This window comes from Rattus norvegicus, chromosome 19, assembly GCF_036323735.1.
Source record: "Rattus norvegicus strain BN/NHsdMcwi chromosome 19, GRCr8, whole genome shotgun sequence".
Taxonomy (NCBI): Eukaryota; Metazoa; Chordata; class Mammalia; order Rodentia; family Muridae; genus Rattus; species Rattus norvegicus.
Genome location: NC_086037.1, coordinates 39,620,459 through 39,636,848, shown reverse-complemented (window position 1 = coordinate 39,636,848; position 16,390 = coordinate 39,620,459). Strand labels below are relative to the sequence as shown.

The following is a 16,390-nucleotide window of genomic DNA, read 5'->3' as shown; positions in this document are numbered from 1 at the left end:
GGAACCCAAGCAACAGAAACCAAGACTACATGGCACCATCAGAGCCCAATTCTCCCATCAAACAAACATGGAATATCCAAACACACCAGAAAAGCAAGATCTAGTTTCAAAATCATTTTTGATCATGATGCTGGAGGACTTCAAGAAAGACGTGAAGAACTCCCTTAGAGAACAAGTAGAAGCCTACAGAGAGGAATCGCAAAAATGCCTGAAAGAATTCCAGGAAAACATAAATAAACAAGTAGAAGCCCATAGAGAGGAGACACAAAAATCCCTGAAAGAATTCCAGGATAACACAATCAAACAGTTGAAGGAATTAAAAATGGAAATAGAAGCAATCAAGAAAGAACACATGGAAACAACCCTGGATATAGAAAACCAAAAGAAGAGACAAGGAGCTGTAGATACAAGCTTCACCAACAGAATACAAGAGATGGCAGAGAGAATCTCAGGAGCAGAAGATTCCATAGAAATCATTGACTCAACTGTCAAAGATAATGTAAAGCGGAAAAAGCTACTGGTCCAAAACATACAGGAAATCCAGGACTCAATGAGAAGATCAAACTCGAAACTCGAAAGAACCCAGATGCCCTTCAACAGAGGAATGGATACAGAAAATGTGGTACATCTACACAATGGAATATTACTCAGCTATCAAAAACGAGTTTATGAAATTCGTAGGCAAATGGTTGGAACTGGAAAATATCATCCTGAGTGAGCTAACCAATCACAGAAAGACATACATGGTATGCACTCATTGATAAGTGGCTATTAGCCCTAATGCATGAATTACCCTAGATCCCTAGAACAAACGAAACTGAAGACGGATGATCAAAATGTGAATGCTTCACTCCTTCTTTAAATGAGGAAAAAGAATACCCTTGGCAGGGAAGGGAGAGGCAAAGATTAAAACAGAGACTGAAGGAACACCCATTCAGAGCCTGCCCCACATATGGCCCATACATATACAGCCACCCAATTAGACAAGATGGATGAAGCAAAGAAGTGCAGACCGACAGGAGCCGGATGTAGATCGCTCCTGAGAGACACAGCCAGAATACAGCAAATACAGAGGCAAATGCCAGCAGCAAACCACTGAGCTGAGAATAGGTCCCCCGTTGAAGGAATCAGAGAAAGAACTGGAAGAGCTTGAAGGGGCTCGAGACCCCATATGTACAACAATGTCAAGCAACCAGAGCTTCCAGGGACTAAGCCACTACCTAAAGACTATATATGGACTGACCCTGGACTCTGACCCCATAGGTAGCAATGAATATCCTAGTAAGAGCACCAGTGGAAGGGGAAGCCCTGGGTCCTGCTAAGACTGAACCCCCAGTGAACTAGACTATGGGGGGAGGGCGGCAATGGGGGGAGGGTTGGGAGGGGAACACCCATAAGGAAGGGGAGGGGGGAGGGGGATGTTTGCCCGGAAACCGGGAAAGGGAATAACACTTGAAATGTATATAAGAAATACTCAAGTTAATAAAAAAAAAGGCATAGCTGTATCAGGGTCTCCAAAGACCTTGGTAGCGGACTCTACCATGTGGGCTACAAAGTCTGAAAAAGGCTCTGTGGATCCTTGCAGAACCTTGGTAAGGTTCCCAGAGACTGCACTTCTATTGGGCAATGCTTTCCAGGCTTTAATGGCTATTTCATTAATCTGACTCTAGACTTGATCTGGATAACCAATCTGGTCCAGAGCAAATCTGCCTATTCCCAATAGCATGTCAGCGTCCCAGTGTCTCTGAGGATCTGCTCCTGAAGCCTGATTAATGGCAGCTTGAATGTTAGCATATTCATACAGGTAAGATTTCCAATTCAAGTATTGACCTGGAGAGAGGCAAGCTGTAGCTAAACTCCCCCAATCTCCAGGGGTAAGACAGTATCTGCCAAGAGCCTCAATCTGAGCGATAGCAAAAGCTGTGTTGACTCCATAAGTTTTGACTGACTTTGCTAATTGCTTTATTGTCTTAAAGTCAACAGGTTCATGATATTGCTGCCCGTTTGCATCCAGAAAAACTGGAAAACTCAATCCTATCTCTTTCCATACCTCCGGGCAAAAAGAAGTACCTCCTGTAGGCTTTACCATGTGCTTATGTTGAGGGTTATATGGAGGTGCAGGGGTGCTGTTGATATAACTGCTTTCTTATCTACTTCTTTGACTTGCTGCCACATAGCGTTGGCATGTGGCCAATCTGGATAATATCTCTCTTTCTCATACCGAGCAGCTTCTTCCTCAAGGTCTGCCAAGTCATTATCACTAATCTCTGAGTCACTAGACATTCCCAAAGTCAATGCCTTTAAATATCTTATTTGTTTCTTGGTCCTGATTATCCCCTTTTTTCATCTTTGCCTTCTCTCTGTTTCTTTTATCTCCCTTTCTTTTCTTTTCTCCCTTCGAGAGCTTTTCTCCCTCTGACATGCTTTCTTGTTGCTCTGTAAGGATTCTCTGACCTGTTCTAACAGCTTCCTCACATCGTTTATCTTCTAGGCAGGCACGGACCATTCGCCAGAGCAGCTTTCTCCCTGGTTTAAGCTTGCCCTCTGTTATTTCCCTATCCAGATCTCTTCCTAACTTGTCCCATGCCCGTAAAGTAAGAGACCATGACACTATAAACCATGGAGCACAACGATCACACTCATCAAGAAAACTCAGCAGGATTTTCCTTTCGATTTTAAGCTTACGCTGACCAAGAAGCTCCTGAAGAGCTGACAGGAGCAGGGTGGAGTGTGAGTTTCCCATGCTTATGATCTTTTACGATTGATTAACTCGATTTATGAGCAGGGCAGACTGGCGTGTTTATTTACACACTATCCTGTGGCCCATCACTAGTTGGCTCTTCCCCGCAAACCCCAGACGATGGAAATTCAAACAGTAGCCACACCACAACACAAAAAAAAGTAAACGGCAAAAGTGCTAGTCCAACCCACAGAGGATCAAATGAGAAAGATAACATTGCCGTGCTCCACAAACCCTTTTTTCCTCTAAACCAAGGCACTCACCGTCTCTGTTTACTGCAGAGAACTTTATTGTCCCATTAGGGAAATTGTATAGTCCCTATTACCCGGGAGCCTTACAGACTTGTGTCCAGGACTATTACAGTCTCTGCTTACCTCCAGAGAACTGGCTGGTCCCTTACCTGGGAGCTTTCTGACTTCACCGTCCTGAGGCTGAAAAGTTCTGAGATCCACACGAGATAAGACTTGGGGTTCCCCTACGGGCCACCAGTTGAAGCACCCACCTTGACCAGCAAGGAAGACACAACACCATTGGATTCTTCTCAACAGCCTTTATTGCAGGAACACCTAATTGTTAATATGGGGACCCCAAGGAACAAAGGCACTTGCCTTATATACAAAATAGACTATGGCTGTAAATTTGTCCACTGGGGATTGGTGGAGTATGAAATACCTATTTAGCATGAATATCACCCTGGCCTTGTAGGTGCTGGTGGTATGCCAAAACATGCGCTGTAGGAGTTTACCACAAATGACCACCGGATGTCGGCGCCATCTTTAGCCGCTCCCTACAAATTATCTTGCTTTCTATCAAAAGAATTCATTATGCCAAGTTGGCCTGAAGAAGGAGGCTAGTCTCTTCTGTATTTTATCAGATGTTCAAAATCTATATAATCATCATTGATAGTAAGTGAAAGATCTGTTTGGAATTGAAACTGAGAGATGCTGGAGGATGATCCTGAATGCACAATGAGCAGTGGAGGCACCAGAGCCCAGTATGGATGCCTAGCAGCCTACCACATTGAGCAGGCATAGTTCAACCACCTGTACATACACATTTCCTGAGACCTGTCTTTTTAATGGGAGGTGATCGTGTCCACCTAGTACAGCCATGCCCTGGAAGGACAAAAGCTTCCTACAGGGGCTGTGGTGATGACTCCCATGCTAGAGCATCTGCTGCTCTCTCAGAAGAACCACATGGTCCCTAACAATCATCTACAATGGGGAATGTTATTCCCTCTTTTGGATCATGAGGGAAATGTACTCAGGTGTGGCCCAGACATACATTTAAAAAAAATCCAATGAGTTAAATGATAAAAATAAATATAATTAGCAACAATAAAAAACACAGCATATGAATGGTGAAGGAATATATCACCTATAAAAACATACTTCCCAAAATGACATTGACGGACATTATCTCTGTGGTTTAATACTGATGCTGTATTGTAAGAAAAACTGAGGCACATGGTTCTCAATTAGGATTACTTCTATATTCCTTTGTGAAAGTTGTAATTTTTCCTGCAGCTCTACAGGCATGAGTTTATGTTACTCAATATGTGGTGCACACAGTCAATAAGGAATGTGTGTTGTAGACTGATATAGACTAGGATGAACAGAATACATGACAGCAAGGGTACAGTATGTCAGCAATTACATCATAAAGTGTGTGTCCATAAAAAAGTCACATTATCCACACAAAAGACACTATCAACCTGTGTAGCCCCTTGGTGGCTTTGAATTCACTATTTACCCATGCTCCCTGGACCATGCAAAGATCCATATCTAGCTGTCAGTTCTAAGTGTACACGAGGGGAAAGGACCCTTGATTAAGATGGTCTTAAGAGTCAAGAGTTACAAATCAATTTTTATTCATAAAGAGTACAATTTACAAAAACAGGCATAAAATGAACAACTAAAATGATATAAAAAATGAAAAACAGTAACAAGAATATATAACTATGAAACAACAAAAAGAAAACGTCAATAAAAATCATAACCAAAACCATTTCCTAACAGGATTTTCTTAATGAACATTTAGAAACACAGTTGTAGTGCTGTTTCTCCTCTAGGACGTGAGATGTCAAGGCAGTCCCCTCAGTTGTCTTTCAAATGGTGTTGTAGGAATAAGAAAGGAGAAACACCTCAATCAGACAGGCCGGCATACAGATACATAAATTTAGGGTCTCTAGACATTGAGGAAATTAACTGAGAAGAAGAATATTCATCCAAAAAGCGTCTTTCACTGTTGAGGGTTGTCCTCAGCAGGGAACTCCTGAGAAAGAAACTCATTCTTCAGGGGGTTGTCTTCCTGGGATACATCCTATGCCATCTCTCCTGCAGTTTCTGAGACCTGGGAGAAGAAGGCAGCTATTAAGACACTGATTTGGTGGGGACACGCATACCAGTTGTCAAGTTGCTGCCTTCTGTCCCTTCAGCTGCATTGGACAGACAGCACTGATCTTTTCACTGAAATCATTGCTGATATCTCTGCAGGCTGGGGAAAATCACCAGCAACCCTCACAGTACTGTGGGATAACAAGCTGCTAGTCAGACTTCTACCAGTGCAAACCAAGAACGGGGAAACGAAAAGAGAAATAACTGGGTTGCAGCAAGAAAGAAGGCCACATGATACCCAGATCAAAGCCAATGACCAGGACTCATTTGCCATTTGCACTTGGTTCTTATCCCTGCAAGGTGCTTCCAACCATCACAGGACCCCTGTATGACCTTTGTCACCCGACCAAGAACTTCTTCATTTCTCTTCATATCTTCCAATCTATGACAGGGAGATGCAGTAATGTGATATGGGATTCCTTTGTCACCATTTCTGGACTGCAGTTTCAAAAAGAGCAGAAAAATATACTTGTCCATAATTCAGTTTCTGAAAAGTGGTTAACTTCCCAGAATACTTGTGCATAAACAGAGCAATGAATAACTCTATCACATGAGGTTGGTGACTGATTGGGTGTGGGGAGATTAGAAAGATGATAGGGGAAAGCAAAGATGTATCCAATAGGCAAATGGTATCAGACATTGTTAATCTGACTCAGCTGCTTATTCCTACCAAATTTTGCTGGGTCTGGAGGTTGCTGGTCTTCTCCTGTTCATCTTCATCATTCGGGTTCAACTCAAACAAATATCGCTGTACCTCCTTGCTCTCCTGCTTCAATGTGACCAACTTCTTCTTCATACATGCCTGGTCCATCAGGAGCCAGCTGTGCAGGTTGCTGGAAACACACTCTGCATAGTAAGATCCTGAAGCCTCTTCCTCCCATTCCAACTGCCAAATCCCACAAACTCCACCAGGACCCAGATACCCATAAAGACTTCATAGAATACATCTCCATACATGTAAAGCTCCTGCACAAACAGCAAACGGCCAATTCAGGGAAGAATAAATTGTTTCTGTGACCCAAGCACCAATAAGAGTCCATGTCTCTCCAAAAGAACAAGGGATCTACAATTACCCATGAGAGCCCAATGCATGGGGGCAACATAAACTAGTAGGCAGCAAACAACCACAAGAGGACAGTAGAACCAAGGGAAGGTCATGCTAACCATGTGGTCCACACATTGAGCTTTGTTAAACCTGGTATGAAGCCAGAGGCCCAGGTCGGCCTAATAACACTCTGATGCCTGAATCAGTATAGTTCTATCCAGAGCCTTCTAAAGATGCATAGACACTGTGGTGATAAGTGACATTCTCTCATGGAACTGAAACTGAGTCCAAAAGACCCACGGCACAGTGATATTTAAACAGCAGAAGAGATGGACCCAGAGCTGCAGACTCTCCAGTCCAGAACAAAGAGAGGCAGAAATGGCCATTCTACAAGTGAGGGGCCCTTCTGACCAGTACTTACCGATAGAAGTTAATCTCCTTGTTGAGCTCCTGAATTTTCTCATGATGTTCAATATTCTTTATGTCTAAGTTGTGCAGCAATGACATGAGCTCATACACCGTTATCTTCAATTTTTCATAAAATGGATTTGGCCTGAAGTAGGGGATGCCCCAGGAAGATAGAACCCAAAGAAGATCGGCGTTTAGGATTATATGAAGTCAGGCTGGGTCCTGTACTACCTCAGCCCTGGAAGGACACTTTCTGAATTCTACATATTGGGATCTTCTTTAGCTTTCAAAACTTGAAATTGTGCGCCCAGGACAAAAGGAACTAAACACCCAGATAAAGGGTTCCCTGGCTCACTTTTTTCAATCAGGAGGGCTGGATCTGCATTCAAACCTATCAAGAGCCTAGGCCATAGCTCTTATGCCACCCCCCCCCACACACACAGAATCTTCTGATTTCATTTTTCCTGTTTTGACAACTGGAATGCTACAAGCCGGATAACTAATATTCTAGAGGCAGACAGTACAGATAATTATGGAGATGAGACAAGATATTGCCACAAACTTATAATCTTTCCAAGCATACAAATGTACAGACAATTGTGACCACATAGGCAAAGAACTGTGCTGTTGAAAGTGGGGCTTCCAAAATAAAGCACTCACACCTCCATGAAACTCTCATACAGGTAAATCCTGAGGCCAAAAAACAGACCCCTAAATTCCAAGGGTGGAGGGACATAGAAACTTATAAAAGTTGTGCATATGCATGCAGACCTGTGCACACACAGACACACAATCTGGGACACACCCACAAGAAAAGTAAACAGACTCAGAGAATAAGAAAGAGAGACAAAATTGGAAAGAGCATAATGAGAATCAGTAGAAATGTATGCACGATTACTGTCTCAGAGTGTAAGGCACACAGACAAGAAGGAACAGGCCAGAGCCTCAGGACTTCTGGTTAAGCATTGATATGATAAATGTGGGGCCTGTCACCTAAGGCTGCTGCAAGGAGATGATAGCGTTCAGTTACCTTCCTGGCAAGTACAAACACTCTCCACAAACTCACAGCACCTAGAACCTTGGAAAGCTACCACCTGTCAAAGGCTTTCCAATTGTACACTGGGAACTCGTGCTCCAGTGACTTTATCCCTGAAATCTTCACTCAGATCACAAGTTCAGATTTTCATCAGGAGGAGTCAGAGAGTCCATTTCCAAACTAACTCCTGACCAAAGGTCAGGTTCTGAATCTCCTCTCTATGGGAGACAAGGTTTAGGACAAGGTCTTTTGGGAGGCACAGCATTCTAGACCCCACCACCTTAAGAGGATAAGATCAGAATGATATTACACAGCGGTGAGTGACACAAGAGCGTTTGGAGCAATGCATACCTCTTTTTCATGGATCCACCTGTCACATAAAGGAGGCGATCTGTCAGCTCATTTCTCTCCTTGGTAGTTGGCTCGAGCTCTCTATTCACCCTCTCCTCTTCCTTGTTGGCCTGCACCTTGTTTAGGACAGTTTCAGGGGATGACTTCTGTCTGCAGGCCTCTGTAGGTAGAAGAACACAAGTGATCCTGCATGGGGAGAATGCATAGAGCATACACAGACCACAGTGAGTCCTAAACAGGTGAACATTCCTGGAAGCCAGTGTCCCTGCAAGGAGTTTGGTCTATGCATAAGAGGCCTCCTATGTGGATCACAGTTCCCCCACTACTATATAGAGACCAAGAGATGTAAGCAGCCAGGTGTTCCCTATGCCTGCCCTCACAGGCTTACAAGTACCAGAGAGATGCCTTCTCCAGTATTATTAACAGCTACGAGGGCTATAACCCGGTTTCAGGACCCCCCAACCCTCCGGTTTCAGAAGTCAGATCATCAATTCAGCATCCACAAAGACTTGAGTGATCAGGGATACTCAGATATCCTACACTGTTACTCTAGTCCAATAACTTTGGATTAAAAAGTCATGCACATTGAGGACATAGTCAACAGACTTATCAATTCCCCCTACTGAAATGACTAATGCCCCAGAAGTCCCAATAAGTTACAGGCTCTTTCTTGGTCTACCTCCTCCAAATAGTTTGGCTGCCTTAGAAAAATATCTGCCACACAGAACCTCTAATATATGAAGGTAAGGTTGGCCCTGTCAGCAGAGGTAGTCAGAGGAGTTCTAAGAATATAAGGTCATGGCCAGGAGCACAATTCTCTCCCTGTTACTACTGTCAGATAGACACTGAATTTAAAGAAGCAACGAAAGTGAAGTACATTGATGCCTTGGTTAATTCAGAAAAGGAGTCACCATGACTCCTGATGGTATTATTATATTAATTTAACATACTGAATGCACTGAAATGTAAAGGCTAGAAGGTCACAGAATAATAGCATAGGCATTGCCATATCCTCCATGTGGTTATGGAGAAACTAATGATGTGAAAACCTTGACTTTCAGGAATTGTGATAATCATGGATCTCAATATCTTTGGAGATGTTCCAGTGGTTGTGGACCATTGATATAAAGGCCAGCTGAAGCCCCGCACACACACCCCTGATAGGAAGCTCAACATACACTGCCCAGAACTTACTCCACATTCCACATGACCACGTCCTGTGTCCATCATTACTTTTAGGTTTCGTTTGCTTCACTCTAGACTCTTCTCCATCAACATCAACTCTCCCAAAGTGCCTGGGAAGACGGGCAAACATGCCTGTGGATATATCCTTTGGACACTAAGAGAGAAAAATTAGGGAACTGGTTGCCACTACAACACTGGTGACATCACAGGGATTCCAAGGACTCTCTAGGAGACAATAGAATGTCCAAGAAGGGACAGCATATGTCATGGATAACAGACTTTGCCTCCCTGCTAATGTTCTCCCTGTACTGAGCAAAAGCTGATGGGCCCCTTTCAGGAGACTTCCCAGTGGTATAACCACTGAGTACCACATGCTTCCAAAGCCAAATTTGGCTCTAGGCTTCATTGGAAAAACCTAAGTCATTGCTATGTATCTAAATGAGTGCTTCCTCCTGAATCCCTGCACAGAAATGTTTTATCCTACCTCAAATTCTCCTCACTCAGCAATGTTACTCATTAAAAATTGCTGAGAAATCACACCAGTTCAAATAAGGAGCGAAAGAGCTCTCCTGTCTCATCATGTGCAGGTGCATGAAATCACACCCAGAAATAGCCTGCAGGGTAGTTTGCAATGTGGGTGTGTGTTATGGGTACAACCTGAAGCTTTGTGCTTAACATTTGGCAGTTGCCACCAGATTTCTTAGGAGAAAGAATTGCATTCATTAAGGTCCTGGCAACAACGTGGAGATCTGTTGGCAGAGGAAACTGAAATATTGGATCCACCAGTGAATGCACCCTCAGGCTGAGTGTGGGGCTCTCCTCTTTGCACTTAAGTTACCAAAGCAGAATTGCTTACAGGCCTCTCTAAGCTCTAACATGTGATTCTATCTGAAAAACAAAATAGTCAGCAGATGTGGGGGGTGCAGCCAAAGGAGTAGGACAAGGCTAGGGACATAACTCAGTGGACAGAGTAAGAAACGAGCATCTTCTCTTCTGGTTCATTGGTCACCCACAAAACACAAAAGCATCTATCATAGTAAAAAAAAAGTAATTTTATTGAATGCACACACTAATACTGATTGATCAGAGGCATAGCTCAGATTTTGGGGGCCGATCCATGACTTGAACTATCTTCGTGACAACGTATAAACCAAATTAAATAAATAAATAAATAAATAAAGAATGAATGAATGAAAGAAAGAGTGGAAGAAAGAAAGAAAAGAAAAATAGAAACAGCACAAGCTTCTCATATGAAGTTACAGGAATAGTGGTCCAGTGGTCAGTTCTCATTAGGACATTTTAGCTATGACAGTGCATAGTGACCCTTAATCTGATGGGTCCTATATAAAGCTTTGTGCAATATTGTCATTTTAACAAGCCTCATCCATTGCATACATAACAACACAGGATATGATCACCATGTCCTTGTATTATATCAAGTTATTTTTTTGTGTCCTTGATTGTCAGGCATATCACAGAAACAATCTGAAATGGCTGGTAGCCTTGGAAGAAAGTGGATAAAGCTATAGTTGTGGGTTACACACCTCAGTTCTCATGGCTAAGAATGTCCTCATAGTCCTTGGAGGCCCCTCCTGTGAGACTATCCTTTGCAAAGTGGAAGCAGCTTTATCTGAGCTCAAAGTGAACCTGACGAGCAAGGAAGAGAACAACATGGGATAATTGAGACCCTGTCTAAAACCAGCACGGAAACCCACCCTTCATTCAAAGCATCATCTACCAATTCTTGAAGTTTTACCATTCTCTGCAGACCAGTCTTTCATTCTGTAATGCTAGAAAAGAACTAGAAATGATCTTCCTATTCTAAGGACCTCGATCTGTCTTTCCTTAGGTCCACGTTAAGAACAAATGAAATGGGTATCACCATCTGAACAATTTAATGTCACCTACCCGTCATTTCTAGCCTAATACTGTGCCTATGAAAATCTCAAGCTTCCCTGAGTGTTGCTGCCCCAACAAGAAGAATGAAGTACTGAGGACAAACCCCAGTGATCCTTTCAAGGGGTTAGAAGAAAGCCATCAGAGATAATCCACTTCTTTGTCCTTAGATTAAATCAAGATGATATAATGTGAATCTAGTGGGCTATTTGACCAGACATCTTTCTCCCAACCCCACCTATCTGAGTTCATTGCTTGGCAGAATTCATGCCCCACCATCCTAGATGTTTCTTGATACATTGCTGCTAAGGGCCAGGTTTCCTGAGTTTTGTTTTTATAGAATTGGGTGTAGTCAATCATTGTTGCCTTCTATTATATATAGAGAGAAATATATATAATAACTGACCACACTGTACTTGTGTATACAAGTACTGTAGTGGAAAGTTCAGCATAACTGAGGAGTGGGAAACCAGCACTGTGTCCTGGCCTTTCTCTGCCCATATCACAGCTCACAGGCGGCTGGGGCAAACCTTGAGTTCCTCTGTAGAAACAGAGTGAGGATGGATGGACACTGAGCGGGCAGAACAACACAGCTGAGGCAACTCAATTCCAGCAACAAACACATTATTTGTTTCCCATCTTAACAGCTCGTTTTGAGGTCTTGTCCCCATACCTAGCTTAAACACAGCAATTTTCATACATGCCAGCCTGCTATTTCATATTGTTGCTGTAATACGCCTCCACATCATTGATTCCAAAAAAGAAAAAAAAATAAACCTGACACTGAGAAGGGTGATGCTTATCTACATCTAGTGCATTGGGGGCCCAGGTATGGTCACAAATAATCAGGACACAGGGGATGCAGAGCAAAGGCAGATGCAACTGCATTCAGCTGCAAGTTTATTAATCCTTATATAGGCATGAATATGTATTACCTCACTTTCATTTTTGGCAAGATATAATAAGATCGTTATTCCCATGATACCAGGAACAACCGAGGCAAGACTAGGCAAAGAAGTAAGACTAAGCAAAGGCTTCTTCTTAAAATATCTGTATAGCAAACCACTCCTCTTCCTAGTATCACAATATACTTGTCATAATGCAGAGAGCCACTTCCACAAAAATAGGACATAGTACAACATTGTGTAAGGTAAAGTGAGAAAAACATTTTCTTCTCAAGGGCAGCATTCCAGCCCCTGCTTGCATCTCTCAGCCGTCTTTCCTTGATCCTCTCTGGGAAGTGTATCTCAGTGACTCCACAATTTCTTTCTTTGTTCTTTTGTTTTAAAAGTAACACTTTCTATAACATAACTAAATGTCCTCGAAGGGGTTTAATCATGCCAAAAGAAAGCAATATAATATATAATGTATGCAACCTATAATGACAGTATCTATTTTCTTAGGGGTATTATTCAGATACCTTCCAAGTTCTGGATTTAACTTTGGTAATTGTTATCTGTCTAGAAAATCAACAATATCAAATAAATATTTCAGTTTTCTGGTGTAAAGACCTCGTGAGTAAGAACTAATGATTTTGGAATTTGCTCGGTGTCTATTGTTATGTCCCTCATTTCATTTCTGATTTTTAATTTATGTATTGTCTCTCTTGTGCATTGTTAGTTTGAGGAAGGGGTTGTCTCTCCTGTGGATCTTCTCAAAAAAAAAAAGAAGAAGAAAAGATAGCTCTTGATTTCCTTGACTTTGTATTTTTCTCTTTGTTTCTAAAGGCTTGATTTCAACCCTGAGTTTATTTCCTTCCATCAAATCCTACCAGACTCTTTATGGGATGAGGGTTTGCCTCACTTGGTAAGAGCAGCATGGAATAAATGAAGCTTCTGCTGATCTCTGGTGTGGTGTTGCACATCACAGTCTCACCGAAAACCATGCATAGCCTGGTTTTAGGCTCTATTAAAGCAGCCCACTAATTCAGTGTTCCCTGCAAGTGCCATGGAACAGTAGTAACAATTCTGCATGCACGTCGACAGGTTTCTCTATGGTCTTCTGGGTCATCTGATAAAAGTGTATTGTGAGTTCATGGATGAACACACACACACACACACACACACACACACACATTAATGACATGGTGCACATTCTTTGCACACCAAGAATAAAGTGAGTGTTACTGAAAATGAACTAATAGTGGAATCGATGGAGGGAGCTGTGGGGAAGCTGGGGCTTAGAGTTACTTAAAAGACCTGATGCAGATTCTCCTTTTATTGGAGGAGAAACTTGATAGACAATGTGGTTCTTTATTTTCTTTTTCTAGAACACACAGGACTAGGGTGGCAGCTAGGGCTTTGAGTGTGTTCGGCAAGTGCTGTATCACTGAATTAAATCCTAGGGCTGGAACCCTATTAATCGTCTACAACAATTACAGGGCAGGGTGGATGAAGACACTCAGCTGACAATGTGGACATCTCAAGACAGTCACTAACAATGGCTGACACACTTGTCTGGAGACTGGAAATGTTTCTCTATCTGGGAGAGGAGAGAAGGACCCTCCAACTACACTGTCCTCTAAGGAAGGTTATTCAGGTGAGGGATGACAGGGACTGTTTTGTCTCATGTCACACATGTCAGTAGAAAATATCCTCTGCAAATAGTGATATTTTGACTTCTTCTTTTCCAATCTGTATACCCTTGATCTCCTTTTGTTGTCTGATTGCTCTGGCTAGAACTTCGAGAACTATATTGAATAAGTAGGGAGAGAATGGGCAGCCTTGTCTAGTCCCTGATTTGAGTGGGATCACTTCAAGTTTCTCTCCATTTAGTTTAATGTTAGCTACTGGTTTGCTGGATATGGCTTTTCCTATGTTTAGGTATGGGCCTTGAATTCCTACTCTCCAGGACTTTTATCATGAAGGGGTGTTGAATTTTGTCAAATGCTTTTTCAGCATCTAATGAAATGGTCATGCGGGTTTTTTCTTTTTTGTTTATATAATGGATTACTTGATGGTTTTCATTATATTAAACCATCCCTGCATGCCTGGGATGAAGCCTACTTGATCATGGTGGATGATTCTTTTGATGTGCTCTTGGATATGTTTGCCAGAATTTTATTGCGTATTTTTGCATCGATATTCATAAGGGAAATTGGTCTGAAGTTCTCTTTCTTTGTTGGGTCTTTTTGTGGTTTAGGTGTAAGAGTAATTGTGGCTTCATAGAAGGAGTTCAGTAGCACTCCATCTGTTACAATTTTGTGTTATAGTTTGGATAGTATTGGTATGAGGTCTTCTAGATCTGATATAATCCTGCACTCAACCCGTCTGGACCTGGGCTCTTTTGGTTGGGAGACCATTAATGACTGCTTCTATTTCATTAGGAGTTATGGGGTTGTTTAAATGGTTTATCTGTTCCTGATTTAACTTCAGTACCTGGTATCTGTCTAGGAAATTGTTCATTTCCTTAAGATTTTCAAGTTTTCTTGAATATAGGCTTTTGTAGTAGGATCTGATGATTTTTCGAATTTTCTCTGAATCTGTAGTTATGTCTCCCTTTTCATTTCTGATTTTGTTAATTTGGACATACTCTCTGTGTCTCTCGTTAGTCTGGCTAAGGGTTTATCTATCTTGTTGACTTTCTGAAAGAACCAACTTTTGGTTCTGTTGATTCTTGCTATGGTCCTTTTTGTTTCTACTTGGTTGCTTTCAGCTCTGAATTTGATTATGTCCTGCCTTCTACTCCTCCTGGGTGTATTTGCTTCTTTTTGTTCTAGAGCTCCTAGGTGTGCTGTCAAGCTGGTGACATATGCTCTCTCCTGTTTCTTTCTGCAGGCACTCAGAGCTATGAATTTTCCTCTTAGCACAACTTTCATTGTGTCCCATAAGTTTGGGTAGGTTGTACCTTCATTTTCATTAAATTCTAAGAAGTTTTTAATTTCTTTCTTTATTTATTACTTGACCAGGTTATCATTGAGTAGAGCATTGTTCAACTTACATGTATATGTGGACATTCTTCCCTTATTGTTATTGAAGACCAGCTTTAGCCCGTGGTAGTCTGGTAGGACATATGGGATTATTTCTATCTTTCTGTACCTGTTGAGGCCTGTTCTATGACCAATTATATGGTCAATTTTGGAGAAAGTACCATGAGGAGCTGAGAAGAATGTATATCCTTTTTCTTTAGGATAGAATGTTCTATAAATATCTGTTAAGACCATTTGGTTCATGATTTCTCTTAGTCTGTCTATGTCTCTGTTTAATTTCTGTTTCCATGATCTGTCCATTGATGAGAGTGGGGCGTTGAAATCTCCTACTATTATTGTGTGAGGTGCAATGTGTGCTTTGAGCTTTAGTAAACTTTCTTTTATGTTTGTAGGTGCCCTTGTATTTGGAGCCTAGATATTTAGGATTGAGAGTTCATCTTGGTGGATTTTTCCTTTGATGAATATGAAGTGCCCTTCCTCATCTTTTTTGATGACTTTCAGTTGAAAATTGATTTTATTCAATACTAGAATGGCTACTCCAGCTTGCTTCTTCAGACCATTTGCTTGGAAAGTTGTTTTCCTGTCTTTCACAGTGAGGTAGTGTCTGTCTTTGTCTCTGAAGTATGTTTCCTGTAGGCAGCAGAATGCAGAGTCCTCCATGCATATCCAGTTTGTTAATCTATGTCTTTATATTGGAGAGTTGAGACCACTGACGTTGACAGATATTAAGGAATAGTGATTATTGCTTCCTGTTATTTTCATATCCACCAGAGAACTACTAAACATGATAAACAGTTTCAGCAAAGTGGCTGAGTATATAATTAACTCAAATAAATCAGTACCCTTCCTCTACATAAAAGAGAAACAAGCCGAGAAAGAAATTAGGGAAACAACACCCTTCATAATAGTCCCAAATAATATAAAATACTTCGGTGCGACTTTAACGAAGCAAGTAAGAGATCTGTATGATAAGAACTTCAAGTGTTTGAAGAAAGAAATTGAGGAAGATCTCAGAAGATGGAAAGATCTCCCATGCTCATGGATTGGCCGGATTAACATAGTAAAATTGGCCATTTTACCAAAAGCTATCACAGATTTAATGCAAACACCATCAAAATACTGGTTAACCCCCAATATCTGAACCTGCTCCCAGTTAATTGTGATTATAAAGAAGCCAACAGTTGCACAGCAGACAGATGGGGGAGGTGAGCTTTTGAGGGCTTTACTAGAGAGGATCATGAGGAGGGAAGAAGGAAGAAGAAGCTGCCAAAGAGTAAAGGAAGAAAAGATATGATGGAGAGGAGAGAGGAAGAGGACAGCAGCCATGGGTTAATGCCGCACCCAACCTCATCCACCAAGGAAGACAGGACCACCAGAGATCTTCTTCAAGCAGTTTTACTCAGGA

General features: G+C 41.8%; 2 protein-coding genes across 3 annotated transcripts in view; one reads left to right on the top strand and one right to left on the bottom strand.

The window, feature by feature from the left end:
* LOC134478811 (disks large homolog 5-like) overlaps positions 1-16,390 on the top strand; it is a 272,163-nt gene that overhangs the window by 166,702 nt on the left and 89,071 nt on the right. The gene's annotated exons all lie outside the window — the stretch shown is intronic.
* Positions 4,594-9,365, bottom strand: Speer4cl2 (spermatogenesis associated glutamate (E)-rich protein 4C like 2). The gene is made up of 5 exons (XM_006255362.5): positions 9,171-9,365; positions 7,977-8,136; positions 6,603-6,734; positions 5,807-5,969; positions 4,594-5,092 (listed from the first exon to the last, which is right to left on the bottom strand). Exons 1-5 carry the CDS (start codon positions 9,289-9,291, stop codon positions 5,063-5,065), a joined length of 606 nt encoding a protein of 201 aa, XP_006255424.3. The 5' UTR covers positions 9,292-9,365; the 3' UTR covers positions 4,594-5,062.